Consider the following 15,437-nt stretch of genomic DNA (forward strand, 5'->3'; position numbering starts at 1 on the left):
GTCTTCTCACTTTGAATCACTGCAAAGCGGCTGGAGCAAACTAGTCAATTTTCTCCAGGTCCTGACTTCTACCTTCGCTCGGTTATCCCCTAATGCTTGCCCTTCATAAACCCTTGTGCACTTGCACTTCTGCTTTCCTTACCAAATGTATCCTCTTCCAAAATGCTTATTTCTTTCCCTTGTTCACTATGACATTGAAGTCAGTATGCCTTGTGGGGGAAGACGGTGGCAATTTTTCCCTGAAGAAAGCTTAGCTCTTCCTCTGACGGGAACAATAGGAGAAATTTTTAAATAGGGAAGCCTGTCATGTAATTATCTGTAGACAAACATTATTTTTAGTCCCTGAAGAAAAAATCAGTTTTGAAATATTATAAAGACGACTATTAGACATGAAAAAAATGCTCCAAATATAGCCAGTACTTGAGCTGTTTATAGGAAGTTTGAAAGTCTGTATTATGCCATTACTGATGTTCAAGATGGGGGGGGGGGGGGGTGTGCATCTGATACAAAGTATCATATTTCATGAAGAACCCATTTTAAAACTAATTTTGAACTGTAAACTAATTATTTTATTTCCTTGTAAAAGGAAAAAAATTCTTGTAAAATAAACAATTCAATCCATGCTCTGAGTTAATTACTATAATTTTTGAGCAAGATATACTGCATTATTCATGCTTAGATACTTTTAAGTCTGCTTCCAGTGGAAAGCGCAGATCATCCTTAACTATGGAAGCAATCAGTGTTTCCTCCTTATTTACTACATTACTGACTAGATTGAAGGAAATGGTGTGTACAGGTGATACTGAAGAAATCTTAAAAAATCTTATGATGTTTAGAAGTTTTGGTCTTTATTTTGTTTTCCCTTTTTCAGTAGTTGTTAACTTGTTTAATGTAAAGTGCATCTCTCCTGAAATAAAGGGGAACTGGAAAGAGTAGCTAGATATTCCCTTGAGAATTCTCTTTCAGCTGTTATAGAACTGGCTATAAATATTCCATCTTCTCCCCTCTTGTTGATGGAGATGAGTCAGAGCAGGCAGGTAAAATCAGAGGACAGTGTGGAATAAGAGTTTCAGTCCAAGGATTTTGAACTGTAGTTCCTTCTGGGACCATCACAGTCTAATAGAAGTTAGGATGGATTAGGATTAGCCTGTTACAGATGGAGGCATGGGTTTCTCTCATCCCAGCTGGCATGGGGAGCAGAAATGTGGTTTAAAGTTTGGTTTACTTCCTCCCGCTTCCCATCACCTGCACTGAGTATGAGCATGGACACACATGCACACACATGTGTTAATGCCCTTTTTATTTCTGTTTTTAATGCTTCCCTACCTATTCTAACAAAGACATAATGTGCCATTGTCAGCAGGTCATGTTAGCCCAGATAGAGCATTTCATCACTGTGGGTGTACTGCTTCTGGTACCTGAGCTAGCTCAGGTATTTCTGCACTGTGCTGTGCTGTGCTAAGTAAAGATATCCTCGGTTTCTCATTTTATCCTAATGACAGCAATTCTCTAAATCTATGTAGGTAACATGGTTTATTTTAGGAAATTGTCTTCAATTGGTACCAGTACTTTTACTTACGTCAGCCTGATACTTCCTTACCATGAGTGACCTCCAAAACATACAGTAGAAACACACAGCAGGATATTAATATTTACAGAAAACTGGCTTTGTGTACTAGCATTAAACTAACATAAATCATATCATGAAGATGATTATGATGTTATGATGGGTCAGATTTTCCAATTTTCCTTAAATTTAGTTTGTTTTTTACCAATCAATATGCATGGAAGTGATGTAATGGCCTAAGTGTCCTGTCTGAACAAATGGATAATGTATTTCTTGCATACAACATGCTGTTTTTAGATGCTTTTGGGACCACAGTGTAGACCAGCAGCCAAGTAGGCTGTTTTTCTGGATTGTACCCTTATTTTTTCTAATGGTTTTTTCTTTATACTGTCAGAATAATTGGAATGCTGGGGGGTGCCTCAATTTCTATTGCTTGGAATCTGGAATTGCAAGTGTGTGGGGGTGGGGGGGGGGAGGGAAATCTCTGATTATAGTTGATACCATTTTTTGTATAGTTGCTTCCCTTTCATTCCTGTTTTCTAGTATCTTCAGACTAGTGAAGCAAAATAGCAATATTGGCTGCAAATGTTATTTTTATTCCTCAATACAAATTATAAAGATATTCTTAGAGACTAGTTGATGTCATTCCCTGCTTAGTATCCAGTATCCTATGATGATTATGATTTTCTGAAAATGTTGATTTTTTTGTAAAATTAGCTTCCCTTTCTGTGTTAGATAACTTAATTTCAGGTAGTTTCTATGTAAACCTTTTGGAGAAAACTCTTGTTATGTGTTATGAATTTATCTCATTCTGTCTCATATCATTTAGATTGTTAACATAAAATGCATTTTTTTTTTAAGAAACCCTGGGGTTAGGAACTATGGTAGTTTATGGAATACTTAATAGTTATTCACTTTGAGCCGTCTGGGTACACTGTTCTCATGATTGCAGCTGCTAAATTTCATTATGTGATAGGAAAACATTAATGTATTTCAGCTAATGTTACTTTGTCATGGAAGCAGTTGCTGTATTTGAGGCAGAGGCAGGAATGGGGGCTCTTTTTTTTTTTTTAATGGGAAGTGAGGTGGTCTGAATGATCACACACAGAGATGGTACCAAAAGACAGTCCATCTATTGACATATGGTCCATGCTCTGCTCCAAAGAAAGTTACAGAATATTGATGTGGCATCTGAAAAGGCTCATTATTAGTCAGATTTTTGTCAAGATATGGTATTTTGGGCTGATTTATAAGGATTTTTTTCCTTGTTTCTGCAATATATTGTTGAAAAAGGGAAAAAATGCAAGACCCTTTGAAAATTTAAGCATACCGTTTCAGATGGCCCTTCTATGGCCATTAATGCAATATAAAATCCTTGAAAGAATATATAGAATATATTACCATAAGTGAGCTCTCCTTCCATAACCCACTAATAAGACAGATAGGTTATTCCACTATTCTGAGAGAAATAAGTGTGTTCATGTACAACATATTCCATACTGACATTTTCAAGGATTAAAACACTCATTTTCTATATTAAACTCTTCAAAAACATTTTTCTTTCATGAACCATTTGTAAGATCAGAGTTTCATATCTACATTTATAAATTAAGCAGCATTCTGTTTATTTTCATTTCTGAAAATGATTTAATAGTATAGGCTTTGTGTTTTCTGAGAGCTATCTTTCTGCATATGGGGAGGGGACAGGGAAACAATATTGCTACTTTAAAGGGATTGAGGAAACTTAGAGGTCAGGAGTTCATGTCAGCTGATCTTCTGTAAATGTTTTGTGTATCTGCTCTTGTCCTGCTGACTGAAGCTAAATCAGGGTATCTTACATCAGAAACAAGCAACAATTAAATTACTGTGGCTTAGGTTCCACTTACAGAGTAGACACATGAAACCAGTTCAAGCTGTTCTTCTGTAACTTGGAAAGTTCCCTGCTCTTGAAATTTTATAATTTTGTTGTCCAGGCTCTCAGTATTTTAGTTGAAATGGATAGAAGGGTTAGGTTAAGAGGTGGCAAGAGATTACCAATATCATTATCAGGGAATTTTGTAAATTTTTTTTTTTTAAACAATATTAGCTTAACCATATATTTGATTTGTATTTTGAAGTAATCTAAATACTTAGATACAAGAATGTTTTGTTCTCCAGAAGAATAATGGGTATCTATCTATCTATCTATTGAACAATTGAAGAACAGATTGCTAGCTATTTTCCTCAAGCTCACACCATGCAAAACCTGAGACTTTGGTCTTGTGTGTCTGTCTGTCTTGTGGACAGGTAAGTGGTTATCTACTTGTTTTTGTTTTGCGCAAATGACTCCTTCCAATTAGTTAGACCTCTAAATAGTGACACGAATGTTCTTTGGTCAAAGTACCTAATTTTAATTACACTTCTTGCCTACTTGTATCTTATTAACCTTTTGAAAGTATGACCCTTTTGTTTATTGTTAAACAGTATCCTGGTTAAATATAAACTGGTTTGACTTTGGTGAGAAAATAAATTGGAGGATGACTTCATACCAGTACTGGTGACTTTTCATTTTTAGATCTAGCATACAAGACAGCAGATGAGAAGAAATTGTATGAACTTTTTATTAAATGATATGTGGAACTTGAGGTTCCACATAATTTCTTATATACATAGTACAGTATATAGCAGTGGTGCTGCCCATGAACTAGATCCAGCCCAGGGAGCCCTGTCATCTGGCCCATGATATTCCCCACGTGTCCAGAAATTTGACAGTAAGGGAGTGGTGACAACATCTGAAAACTGTAGCAATGTCTGTCACCTGCAGCCCTCTGGGTTGGTCTAGGCCTGGATTGTAACCACAGACCCCTCAACATGTCAATCCAGCCCAGCCCACGGACTGTCCCCGCATGTAAGATCCAGCCCGTGGACTGGCCCTGCAGCACTCATCCAGCCGATAGTCCTGAATAGGCTGAGCTCCACTGGTATATAATATAGAATTTCTATAGCATAACCTAGGAATTCATCTCTATAAAAGTTCTATATAGTGTAAGGAAAGTATGTTGAGTAATTTCACTAGGCTTCAGTTTGGTAATGTCATTTGCTATGAAGACTTTAATTACAATGTATTTGACTGACACAGTTCCATTTATTTAATAAATGGTATAAATGTCACCTGCTAAAGGCCATCCCAGCATATTAGGAAAAAAAAAGTTTTGATAATGTTGTACTAAAGTTGACCTTATATTTTATTATTTCAGTTGTTCATGGTGGACAATGGAGCAGATGACTGGAGAATAGCCATGACTTATGAGCGTATTTTCTTCATCTGCTTGGAAATCCTGGTGTGTGCTATACATCCCATACCTGGGAACTATACATTCACATGGACAGCCCGGCTTGCCTTTTCTTATACTCCATCCACAACAACAGCTGATGTGGATATTATTTTATCTATACCAATGTTCTTAAGACTGTATCTTATTGCCAGAGTTATGCTTTTGCATAGCAAACTTTTCACTGATGCCTCATCCAGAAGCATTGGAGCGTTAAATAAGATAAACTTCAATACACGTTTTGTTATGAAGACTTTAATGACAATATGTCCAGGAACTGTACTGTTGGTTTTTAGTATATCATTATGGATAATTGCTGCATGGACTGTCCGGGCTTGTGAAAGGTAAGTCTTTTTAATTTTTTTTTTCTGTTTTTTCCCTTTTGTAATATATTTAAGGAACCTAAATATATTGCAGAATATCCCTCTTCTGACACCTTGGGTACTGTTTCATTCTCTTCTGTTGAATAGAAGGGAGCTTCAAGGATTCCTTATATGCTGACTGCCAGCTGTATTTTGTTTTCTATATTACTGATTACCTCCTGACCTTTTTCAAAGGGCTTTGAAAGAGAGGGTTAAATTGTCAAGAATTTTTGCCATAGCATTGTGATGCAATTTTAACATTTTCACTTTGTTCTAATTTTATCTAAATAGCATTTCAATCATCATTTTATATGCATGGCTTATTATAAATTGCCTAGAATATCGAAGTGGATAGGTGCTAAAAAATATTATTTAACAATAGACATTACAGTTCTGTATTAGTAATTGTCTTGACCATTTTAGTTTATGGATTGAAACAATTATTAACAATGGTGCATGTAAACAAGTAATGGGAAGTTGCAATGCAATGCTGATTCCTAAAACTCTGAGGAATCTAGTGTCCTGTAATCTTGCAGGGTGGGGAAAGGTCTAATCCCTAGTATTATGTAGGTAAGGAGATCTTACCTTTGATTTTGGTTCATTTTGATCCCTATGGTATTTATTTGTTTAGTGATGGGGGAGGAAAAACAAAGTTATCATGCTGCCTTTTTCTAAAGGTCAGAAAAAGTATTCTTGAAATACCTTGATAATCTGTTCCCTTTTTCTATTCAAGCCTCAGTGCAGATGTGAAATAGTTATCAATGCTAACACCATGGAATCAGATTCCTCAAAAATAGCCCTTAAACACCAGTAATTGAAAATGTTTCCACTGTATTGACTTCATTCAACCTGGGTGGGGGAAGGTCTGAGTGGGGACAGACAGTTCATAGGATTTAATTGCTAGGGTAGGTAGACCTCAGTCTCTTAGTTGAAATGCTCTTAGTTACCTCAGCTGGAAGATCTTCAGTATATTTCAAGATCCACTGTCATCTACTAACTCTTAACTCTTCTGTAATCCTTTTGCCATTTACTGTGTGCCTATTTTTTTTAAAATGATTTTGCAGTTATTTGCTGGCAGTTAACTGATATGGGTCAATTGCTGTGGTCAGATCCCTGTTTAGTTGTTTGGTACACCTTTCATTCAGATAAGGGAAAAATGGGAAATTTTGTACAACTGAATGTGACAGTCATCTTCCTATTTCTGCATTCACTGTTTAAAAACCTCAGAGCTGAGAAACAGTGGAATAAAGCATGATACAGTGTGTAGCTTCTTTGAGATGGTTCAATATTGTTCCATTGTCAATGGAACACATTGTCACCTCTGGTAAGAATAGCTATCTATAGAATGTATATTTTGAAAACTATACTAAAGTCGTCATATCAGTTACTTTTCCATTAAATTATTCCCCTCAGCTGGGGTAGATTGGTAAAGTTTAATTCTAAATTGTTCTGTATTCGGATAGTTTTAAATACTGATTTTTTTGCTTCTTGGAAATAACAGGCTTCAGACTATTCTTTTTGACCTGCTTGCTTTTGTGTCACATTTCTGCCCTCCCAGTTTTTTTTCTTTAACTGGGACACCATCCGTCTTGTGGCCCCCCAAATTATTATTTTTTAAAAGAGATTCTGGGCAACTTGATCTTACAGTAATATCAATATTTTTGTTGCTAATTAATATAACTTTGTATACATATTAATAGTCATTCTGGTGTAATACAGTAGACTAACTTTATTGATTGTAGAATGCTGTTGTTATCCCGATATCAGAGAAATATTCTAAATGAGCAAATATAAACCTAGGCGCTCTCTAAAAGAAAACTGAACAAGAATGGTGGGGTTCTTGAGCTCAGAACCTGCAGTGTGCAACTTTGCTCATGTGATTTAAGCCCATTAAAATAGCACAAGAATGCTAATATACCATGAGTGTCACTTTTGTGTAATCTCTACTAAACCTGCAACCAGATTTGGAAACTTCAGTTTCTGCTCATAAAGTTGCTGCAGTGCACAACGATACCATGCTGATATTTATTTAAAATAAATTAATAGAACTGGCTAAACAATGTGCAGTTCCAGGATCAAATTGTATCCCTGGTGTAGCCACACTTCCATCAGTGGAGTTAAATGAAAGACCAGTGTAGCTTCAAATTGTTAATAGTATTGAATTTTTCACATCCTAAAATGAATGAATATTTGGTTTGGAATGTATACTCATAGTGTACTGTTAATGGCAGTTGCATGCCCAGTTTCGTGCATATTAGACTTATGGTTTACCCTGAAGGAAGAAGTATAAATCATGCAAGTACTATACTGAATCAATCATAGGCAACATGTTGTAGTGGGATCGTAGGGCTGCAGCCCAGCCCAGCCCTAATACCTGGCAGCAGCGTGGGCAGAGGCACAGAGTTATGCCCCTCTACTGCGGCGGTGGCATGGAATTGTCCCCCCACTCTCAGCACTTATGCATCATCTATGGAATCAATGTCATTTGCCTTGGTTCCCGGTTACTAATAAGACAGCTGAAAAAAACTTTGACTGTTCACCCTGTAGCGAAGTCCAGAGGAACAGATTGTGAAAAGGTTTCTCTATTTTATTTTATTTTTTTAAAACTACCTCAATCTTTTGTATCCGATCAGTGATCACCTAGATAGATCTCATAGTAATTAAAGATGGAAAAGTCAAATGAGGTCATTGCCTTTGTTCTAAGGCTAGTGCAGGTAATAATACTCAGGCAGAGGAAGTAGAGGAGGCTACATTTAATGGGCTTTATTCATTTTCTATTAAAAGTTTAATTTACACAGATAATATGCTTTTTAGCTTTTGCCTAAGTAGATTTTTTTCATCGTAACTAGGGGAAACCTTTATACTGTCCAAGTATTTTTCTTTAATGCAAGTTATGAGCCAAGAAATAAACATTTGTACTGTATGCATAACACTTAACTATTCTTAAGCCTAACACTTAACTGTCTTACTGACATTGACCATTCTACCTGTTGCTGACTTCCTGGCTGTCATGCTTCCAACATATGAGTGTGGTGACAGTCGCTTCATCATTATCATCACTTAACTATTGTCTTGGCATATTCAGCAAGGGCCTACAATTCACACTCATCTTCCTCTTGAAATAAGGACTGCACTGCATTGATGATCACTGAACGTGTAATATGTCTGATCATTTGGCTTATGTTTAACTAAGGCAAAAATATTCTTTTTCTGTTTTGAAGACAATCAGTCTATCATCTACTCTCAGCAAATGTAATAGCGAGTGAAGTGGTGGCAGACCTGTTAAGATGTTGGTATGGCTCAAGAAATGCGAGTTCAAGCCCTGTTCTGGACTTGTCAAAGGCCACTTCCCATTGACTCTGCAATAAATGAGTACCTGGTCATACAGGTAGTGGGGTGAAAGGAAAGACTGATTTCCTTGTTGGCCATTGGCTTCAGAAAAAGCTGTGCCTTAACCACACTAATGGACTACCAGGCTTTGGTGGACCTTTGAACTGGTGTATGCATAAGGCATTTCAGATGATCTAACTTAAGATTACCCATGAGGGCATAATAGAAAAATGACGGTAGTTAGGCACCAAGTCCAAGTAGTTTGGTAAGCAGAGATGAACCTCCCAATTTTTGCAGTTTGTTCAAGGTGCACTAACATCCCACTGAGCTAATTACTGTATTTGATTGATTATAAGATGGACCCTCCCCCCCCTCCAATTCAACTTGGGGAAATCAAGCCTCATCTTATGATTTTCATACGACTTAGCTGAAATCAGAAAATGCACAGAGGATAGTAATGTTAGTGAAGAGGCAGTTCAGCCATGCACCCAGCACATGGCTAGCTAATAGAGGGCATCCAGGCTTCCCTCAGTGTGCCAGGTTCCTGACTGGCCAATGCAGGGTCACTCCAAGCTGCTTCCTGCCAGTGTGTGCTATTGCTTTGGCACCCACTAGCCAGAAACCCCACATGCAGCTTGAAATGACCTGGCAGGCACTGTCCCCGCAGCGTGCAGGGTTTCTGGCCAGCATATACCGAGTCGCTCTGACCTGCTGCTGGCCAAAATTTTTAAAACACTGAAACAAACCCATGGTAAATTCTCTGGGGTCAGCAGTGCCAGGGAAACCCTCATGACAGATCATGTACGAAAAAGAGGAAGTAGCAGTACAAATGTGAATATACCAAAAAGAATGAGGTGCAGCTATGATATAAACTCTTAAAATGAAGGTTATAAATTATACTGAAAACAATAATTGAGAGGTGAGAAGGAAGTATGTTACTAAGGCAAGTGTGCCTCGATGGAGACAATGAAAAGGAAAATTGAGAGTGCTAAGTCATCGTGGAAAACATTTGGAGGTCCAAAACAAGGTTGCTTTCCTGAAATTGATAAGCAAGTTCTCAAGTGTGTTTAAGAAAAGAAGGGAGGGAATGCTGATCACCCACAAAGTGCTTTAACTCAAGGCTTTAGATATAGCAAAGGAATTGAAAATTCCCCTTAAAATTTAGAGCAAGTAGCGGGTGGTATATCCAAATTATTCAATGTAGTGGCTTAGCAAAAGAACATCACTTGCACAAAAGTTACCATCAGATTACAGCGAAAAACTTGTTGGATTCCAGTAGTACATTATTGGGCTACACAACTCATGATTACTTACTGGACCAGGTACGTATACTGATGAGACTCCAGTCTATTTTGACATGCCAAGCATGTCATGCTATGAGAGAGTACAAAATCCATAATTATGAGAAACACAGGAAATGATATGTCACATATTATAGTGATGTCAATAGTATTGTCAGATAGGAGAAAATTGCCACGCTATTGAGTTTGAAATGCAAAACTGCCAAAAGAGAGGTTGCTACCAGGATTAGTGGTTAGGTGTCAGGAACAAAGATGGATATCATATGAACTGGTGAATGATTGGTTAGATGTTGTGTGGAAATGAAGACATGGGATGCTGCTATTTAAAAAAAAAAAAAAAAAAAGTGTATGTTAATGTTGGATTCATTCAGAGGGCATTTAACACCAGATGTAAAAGCAAAAATTCGGTCAATGAATTGTGATCCTGTAGTCATACCTGCTGGTATGACAGCTCAACTCCAAGAACTGGATGGTATAGTGAATAAATCCTTAAGGACCATTTATGATGTCAGTACTCAGACTGGCTTTTGGCAGGGAATTAGGCACTTACACCTGGTGGGAAGATTAAGAAGCCAGCTTTGGCAGTGGATTCCGACTTCTTAGGATAGGAGATCTTCAGAATCCGTTATTAAAGGCTTCAGAAAGTGCTGTGTGCCCAGGGCCATGGATGGAATTGAAGATAATGTTGTGTGGGAAGATAAGGGAGAAGATAAAAACAGTGGAGAGTGTAAAAATACAGATGCATGTGAAAGTGACTGGTCCCAAGTTGTAGCATCTAAGAAAGGAGTAACATTCACCAGGTTCTGCACAAAACCTAATATAGGTTAAGTTTATGTTTGAATTTGAATTAAAGCTAATGTTGAATTTATGACTTACTGGCATAGTTCTATAGTTTCCGTCAGTAGGTCTGTTTATAAAAATAATACCAAATTTAAAGTTTTTCCTTCTGTGGAATCTAATTATTGGTGGGGGGGTCATCTGAGATTTGAGCAAGTAAGGTAACATAGCCTCAGCAAGCATTGTACCTAGACATGTTGCGCACAAAGTTCCCAAACTGGAAGTAGTATAGCTGTGTTAATAAGCTGCTCTCAATGCCACACTAACTTTGTTATATAACTGAGGCTGAGCTTGGGCTTGGTGACATTTGAACAAACTGCTTCTGGTTCAGGAGCTAGCACAATTGTGTCCTTCACGGCCCTGCACCCTATACATCTGCACTGTACATCTGGCCATGCATCTGGCAAAAGGAACATGGAAAATGGACATGGTAGAGGTGTTGAAGCCTTTGACGTAACTACCACAGTGGAAGGGTACATTTTCACAGGTGTGTGTGTGGGGGGGGGGGGCATAAGCTTACATCTTTGCATCTTCTTGCCAGGTATCAATTTATGGTTGCCTGCCATGCATGTGCTTCCTAATTGATACCTTTATTTTTATCTGATGCCTCCAAGAAATACGGTAATTTTAAATTTATTTTGAGACTCTTGGAGCCAAATCCAGAACACTTGTGAATGCCTTGCTTTCACCCTTGAATACTGTAAACTAATTGCTTTTTACAGTCTTTGTCATAGTACTCATTCTGCTTGTTGCTGAAATGTCTCCACATCCCAGCAGTCGGTCAGTTATAACAGTAAAATATAAATCTGTTTTGACCTCCCCATAAAAGTTAAGAACACATTAAATTTTCACTACTCTGTGATTGAAAAATGGTTTAACAAATTTGCTTCCAACTTTCTGGGGAAAATAAAAAATGCCATGAGAATTAGTATGCTTTTTCAGGGTAAAATGATTTTTTTTTCTTTTCTCTCCCTTGCCCTTCCTCTTCCAACCCAACAGAAGATCAAAAAATAAGGTTTATAATGCAATGCTGGCTACAATCTTACCTATAAAGTTATCATACAACACGTAGACATTTTTATAAATACTGAGCTAACTGCTGACCTCATTTATGCTGTTAATGTGTACAGAATCTCTCCATTCACTTACTTGGAGTTAGCGTGCAGTTACAGAAGCCAAACTGAGACCAGAATTGCATCCACTACATTTTCCCTGGCAGCTTACTTGTTTTATGTAATGATGCCTCTTTGTATCTTGGCTCTGAAGGCATTTCTGACAGAGCAGTTTAGTCATCATTTTTCCTCATTCTGCTTCTGTTTTCTCCTTGATTTAACATGGGAAACTCAAATGTTTATTATTTGTGTGATAAGCTGGGCTCCCTTTATACTTGGTGCTCATTCTTTCATTTTCTGCTCCTAATGTACCAGGTCTCCTAGAGATCAGGTGCCAACTCGCATTTTATACAGGAAATTCCAATATCCCAGCCTCTAGGGAAATTCCCACAGTCTAAGGATCTCTGTTCCGGAATTGGCAACTCTGACTTCTGGAGCTTCTCAGTCCTAGTTCAAGAAGAAAAAATACTTGGATATCTGATTTTTCTCATGACTTGATTCTGATACGGTTTGCTGATGTGAGAGGAAATTGACCAAATCATAAAAATAAAGCAAGGTTATATATTAGGGGGAGAAATTATCCTATCTAAAGCAATTTATAACAAATTGAATAGGTTCCTTTTTTTCCTGTACGGATTGTAGCAGAGCTCCCCATTGTAGTCTAATTTTCATATTCCTTTTATTGTATACTGCTGCTTTTATGGCCTTGTTGATGTTAAATTAAGATTTAAAGGAAGCAGTTTTAAAACAAACCAACTTTTTCACTTGATTATGGCCAAAAGGTTGAAACTTGATAACAAACCAGGTTATTTTTATTTATTTATTTATTTTTTACAGCTAATTCATCTAAGAAATATCAAGAGAGAATATTAAAAACAAAAAAAAACCCCACTGACCCTTATATGCAGAATCCCGTATCTCCGTTTTAGTTTTACTGAAACTGAAATATGTTACTGGTGATCAAGTTTCTTCAGTGGTTGCGAAAGTAGAGATAAAATATCATTACAGCATCAATCAAATGTGCTTCATAAATACCTTGATTTACTACCTTCTACCAATGCTATGAATTATCAAATAATTTCTTGGCATTACAGCTTTAATCTTAAATGTTGCAGAGTAAACATTAAGTAATTGTAAATGTTATTTGTAGTGCTTTTAAATATTTATGTTTCAGGGCCTGATTCATGAATAAAAATAGATGTAACTGCTTATGAAATCGTCCTTTCTGTTTGCAGAAGTTAGCAGTAGACATCAAATATATTGGTTTACAAAACCACAAAAGGGGCAGCGGAGCCCATCATTGAAGCCCTCTACAAGAGTGACATGCACAACCATTTGGGGACAGAGAAACCCTGGAAGGCCCTGGGTATTAGTATGCCTTACGATAACTTATTTGCATGCCAGTACAAAACAGTTTGGTGTATTACTTCAGAAGGACCCCATTCCCGGGGAAACCTGTAGGATATACATCACCATGCTGATGCATAAATCAATGTCTTTCACTTTTTTTTTCTTTACTTTAATAAATTTCATTGCAACTTCAGCTAAATAATGGTAAGGTCATTGATATCCAAATGCGGAATTAAGACTTTATATTTAAAAATATTGTTTATGTTGCACTTTAATCAGAAATTATAATAATTTGCAGTTTGATAGTTTATTTTTGGTTTTATTTAAAATGTTACATTCCTTGCTTTTATGCTTTTGCATCTAAGATTTCTTTTTTTCTTTTCCACATTGCAAATTCAAAATCAACTAGAAGTTTTGGGCAAAGATTTATGTGGGTGATATTTCTTTTATTGGAGTAACTGTATGGTTGGGATAGAATTAGACAAGCTTAAATCCTCATGGGAACGTAAGTTATTTCCATAATTTGTAAAGGCAATGCACAGACTAGGTCTATACTGACCATCATGCATCATAAAAGTCTGGTTTAGATTTAGGACTTTGCTAGCAAAATTCCAGCCCCAATTGATGTAGCTTATTCCAGTTTTGTTTGGGCTAAGGTGAGCTTCCACTAGTTTAAGGCTTTATTTTTGTGCACGCGACTTGGTTCAGTTTGAGAAAGGAATTGGCTTATGCTAAATCAGTGCAGGGTATTCTAATGGGTTTAAGGCTGTCCATGTAACTGGCCTGCAATCAATAAAGTAAGTCAGTGCAGCTCCTATATGTAGACAAGACTCTACAATATTATGGAATGTGTGGTATTGGAATCTCTAATAGAAGTTAAAAACAGCTACAGAGATCTAGTTCAGTGTCAAGTTTAGTAGCTTATCTCCTCTCACTACAAGCGCATCACCTGCCTATTCTGCAATGGCTCGTTCTACATTATGCCTTGACAGAGCACGTAGCCTGTCACAGTGCATCAGGTTTGCACGTTACCAACCATGTACCCTACCGTGCTTCCTGTTGTGGACCTTCTCTGCTTCCCTATGCTAGAAAAGGCTTCATTGGAATTTGTGAGACACCTGTGAGTTACGGCTCCAGTCACTGCACTTGGAAAAATAAGTGGAGAGAAAATTGGTGTGAAGGGATCAGATCCCAGCAATGGTACAGCCTGTGAAACAGGAGCCCTTTTTGCAAGATGTTTCTCCATTGCTTAGTGCATTGCATTGCCTAGATGAGGCTGTGGTACCAGCATTGCTGTTTCCTGTTAATTATTTTGAAAAATTCATGCTTTGCATCTATCTTCATTCATTGCATTTATCAAACCAAGAGAAGGAAGCATACCTTAAACAACTGACAGAAGCTTCCAGATCACAGGACCTGGTTCTCATGGGGTCACTTTTAATTATCAGGACAACTACTGAGAGGGAAATGCAGCAGTGTAGAAGCAGTCCAACTAATTCTTGGAGTATGTTGTAGAACCAGGGGGAAAGCTGTTCTTGACTTTCTGCTCACAAACAAAGAGAAAGTGTTTAAGAATGTGAAGGTGGAAGATAACTTGGGTGACAGTGACCACAAAATGATAGAATTCAAGATACTAAAGGGAGGTAGGTAGGAGAGCAGCAGAATAAAGACACTGGGCTTCAGAAAAGTAGACTTTAACAAGTCGTGGAACCGGTGGGCAGGAACCCTTGGGAGGCAAGGGGAAAATGAGTCCAGGAGAGCTGGCTGTACTTTAAGGAGGCCCTTTTAAGGGCACTGTAGCAAGCTATCCTGATGGGATAGAAGAATAGGAAGGAGACTAGCTTGGCCATACAGCAGAATTTCCTATGAGTTGAAACTCAAAAAGCAATTCTATAATAAGTGGAAACTTGGTCATAGTACTAGGGAAGAGTATAAAAATATTGCATAGATGTTCAGGGCGAAAATTAGGAAAGCTGAGGCACAATTTGAAGTGCAAGTGCAATTTAAGCATCATAAAAGGGATTCTACAAGTATGTCAAGAGTAAGAGGAAGGCCAAAGAAGCCATAAGTCCCTTATGGAATGCATGATGATGCAGGGAAGGCTGAAGTATTTAATGCATTTTCTACTGTTAGCATTCACAAGCAGGGGCAGCTATTGGATGATGAGTGTAATCAGCAGCAAAGATAGTGAAGGAGATAAAGAGTTTAGAGTAGTAAAAGAACAGGTTGGGGATTATTTAGAGTAGCTAGATGCTGTCAGTTCAGCA

General features: G+C 37.5%; 1 protein-coding gene across 2 annotated transcripts in view; it reads left to right on the forward strand.

Moving 5' to 3' along the window:
• Positions 1-3,581: 3,581 nt before the first annotated feature.
• The window catches only part of KCNN2 (potassium calcium-activated channel subfamily N member 2), an 89,826-nt gene continuing 77,970 nt past the window's right edge, over positions 3,582-15,437 (forward strand). The window contains exons 1-2 of one of the 2 annotated variants that reach the window (XM_025207064.1): positions 3,582-3,853; positions 4,804-5,222. In XM_025207064.1, the coding sequence (XP_025062849.1) occupies positions 4,810-5,222 (413 nt within the window). In that variant the 5' untranslated portion in view covers positions 3,582-3,853; positions 4,804-4,809. Of the gene's footprint in view, positions 3,854-4,803; positions 5,223-13,055; positions 13,187-15,437 lie in introns of those variants that run through there. The other variant, XM_025207065.1, reaches the window with a different exon arrangement.

Source organism: Alligator sinensis, unplaced genomic scaffold (genome assembly GCF_000455745.1).
Source record: "Alligator sinensis unplaced genomic scaffold, ASM45574v1 scaffold225_1, whole genome shotgun sequence".
In the NCBI taxonomy this organism is placed as follows: Eukaryota; Metazoa; Chordata; order Crocodylia; family Alligatoridae; genus Alligator; species Alligator sinensis.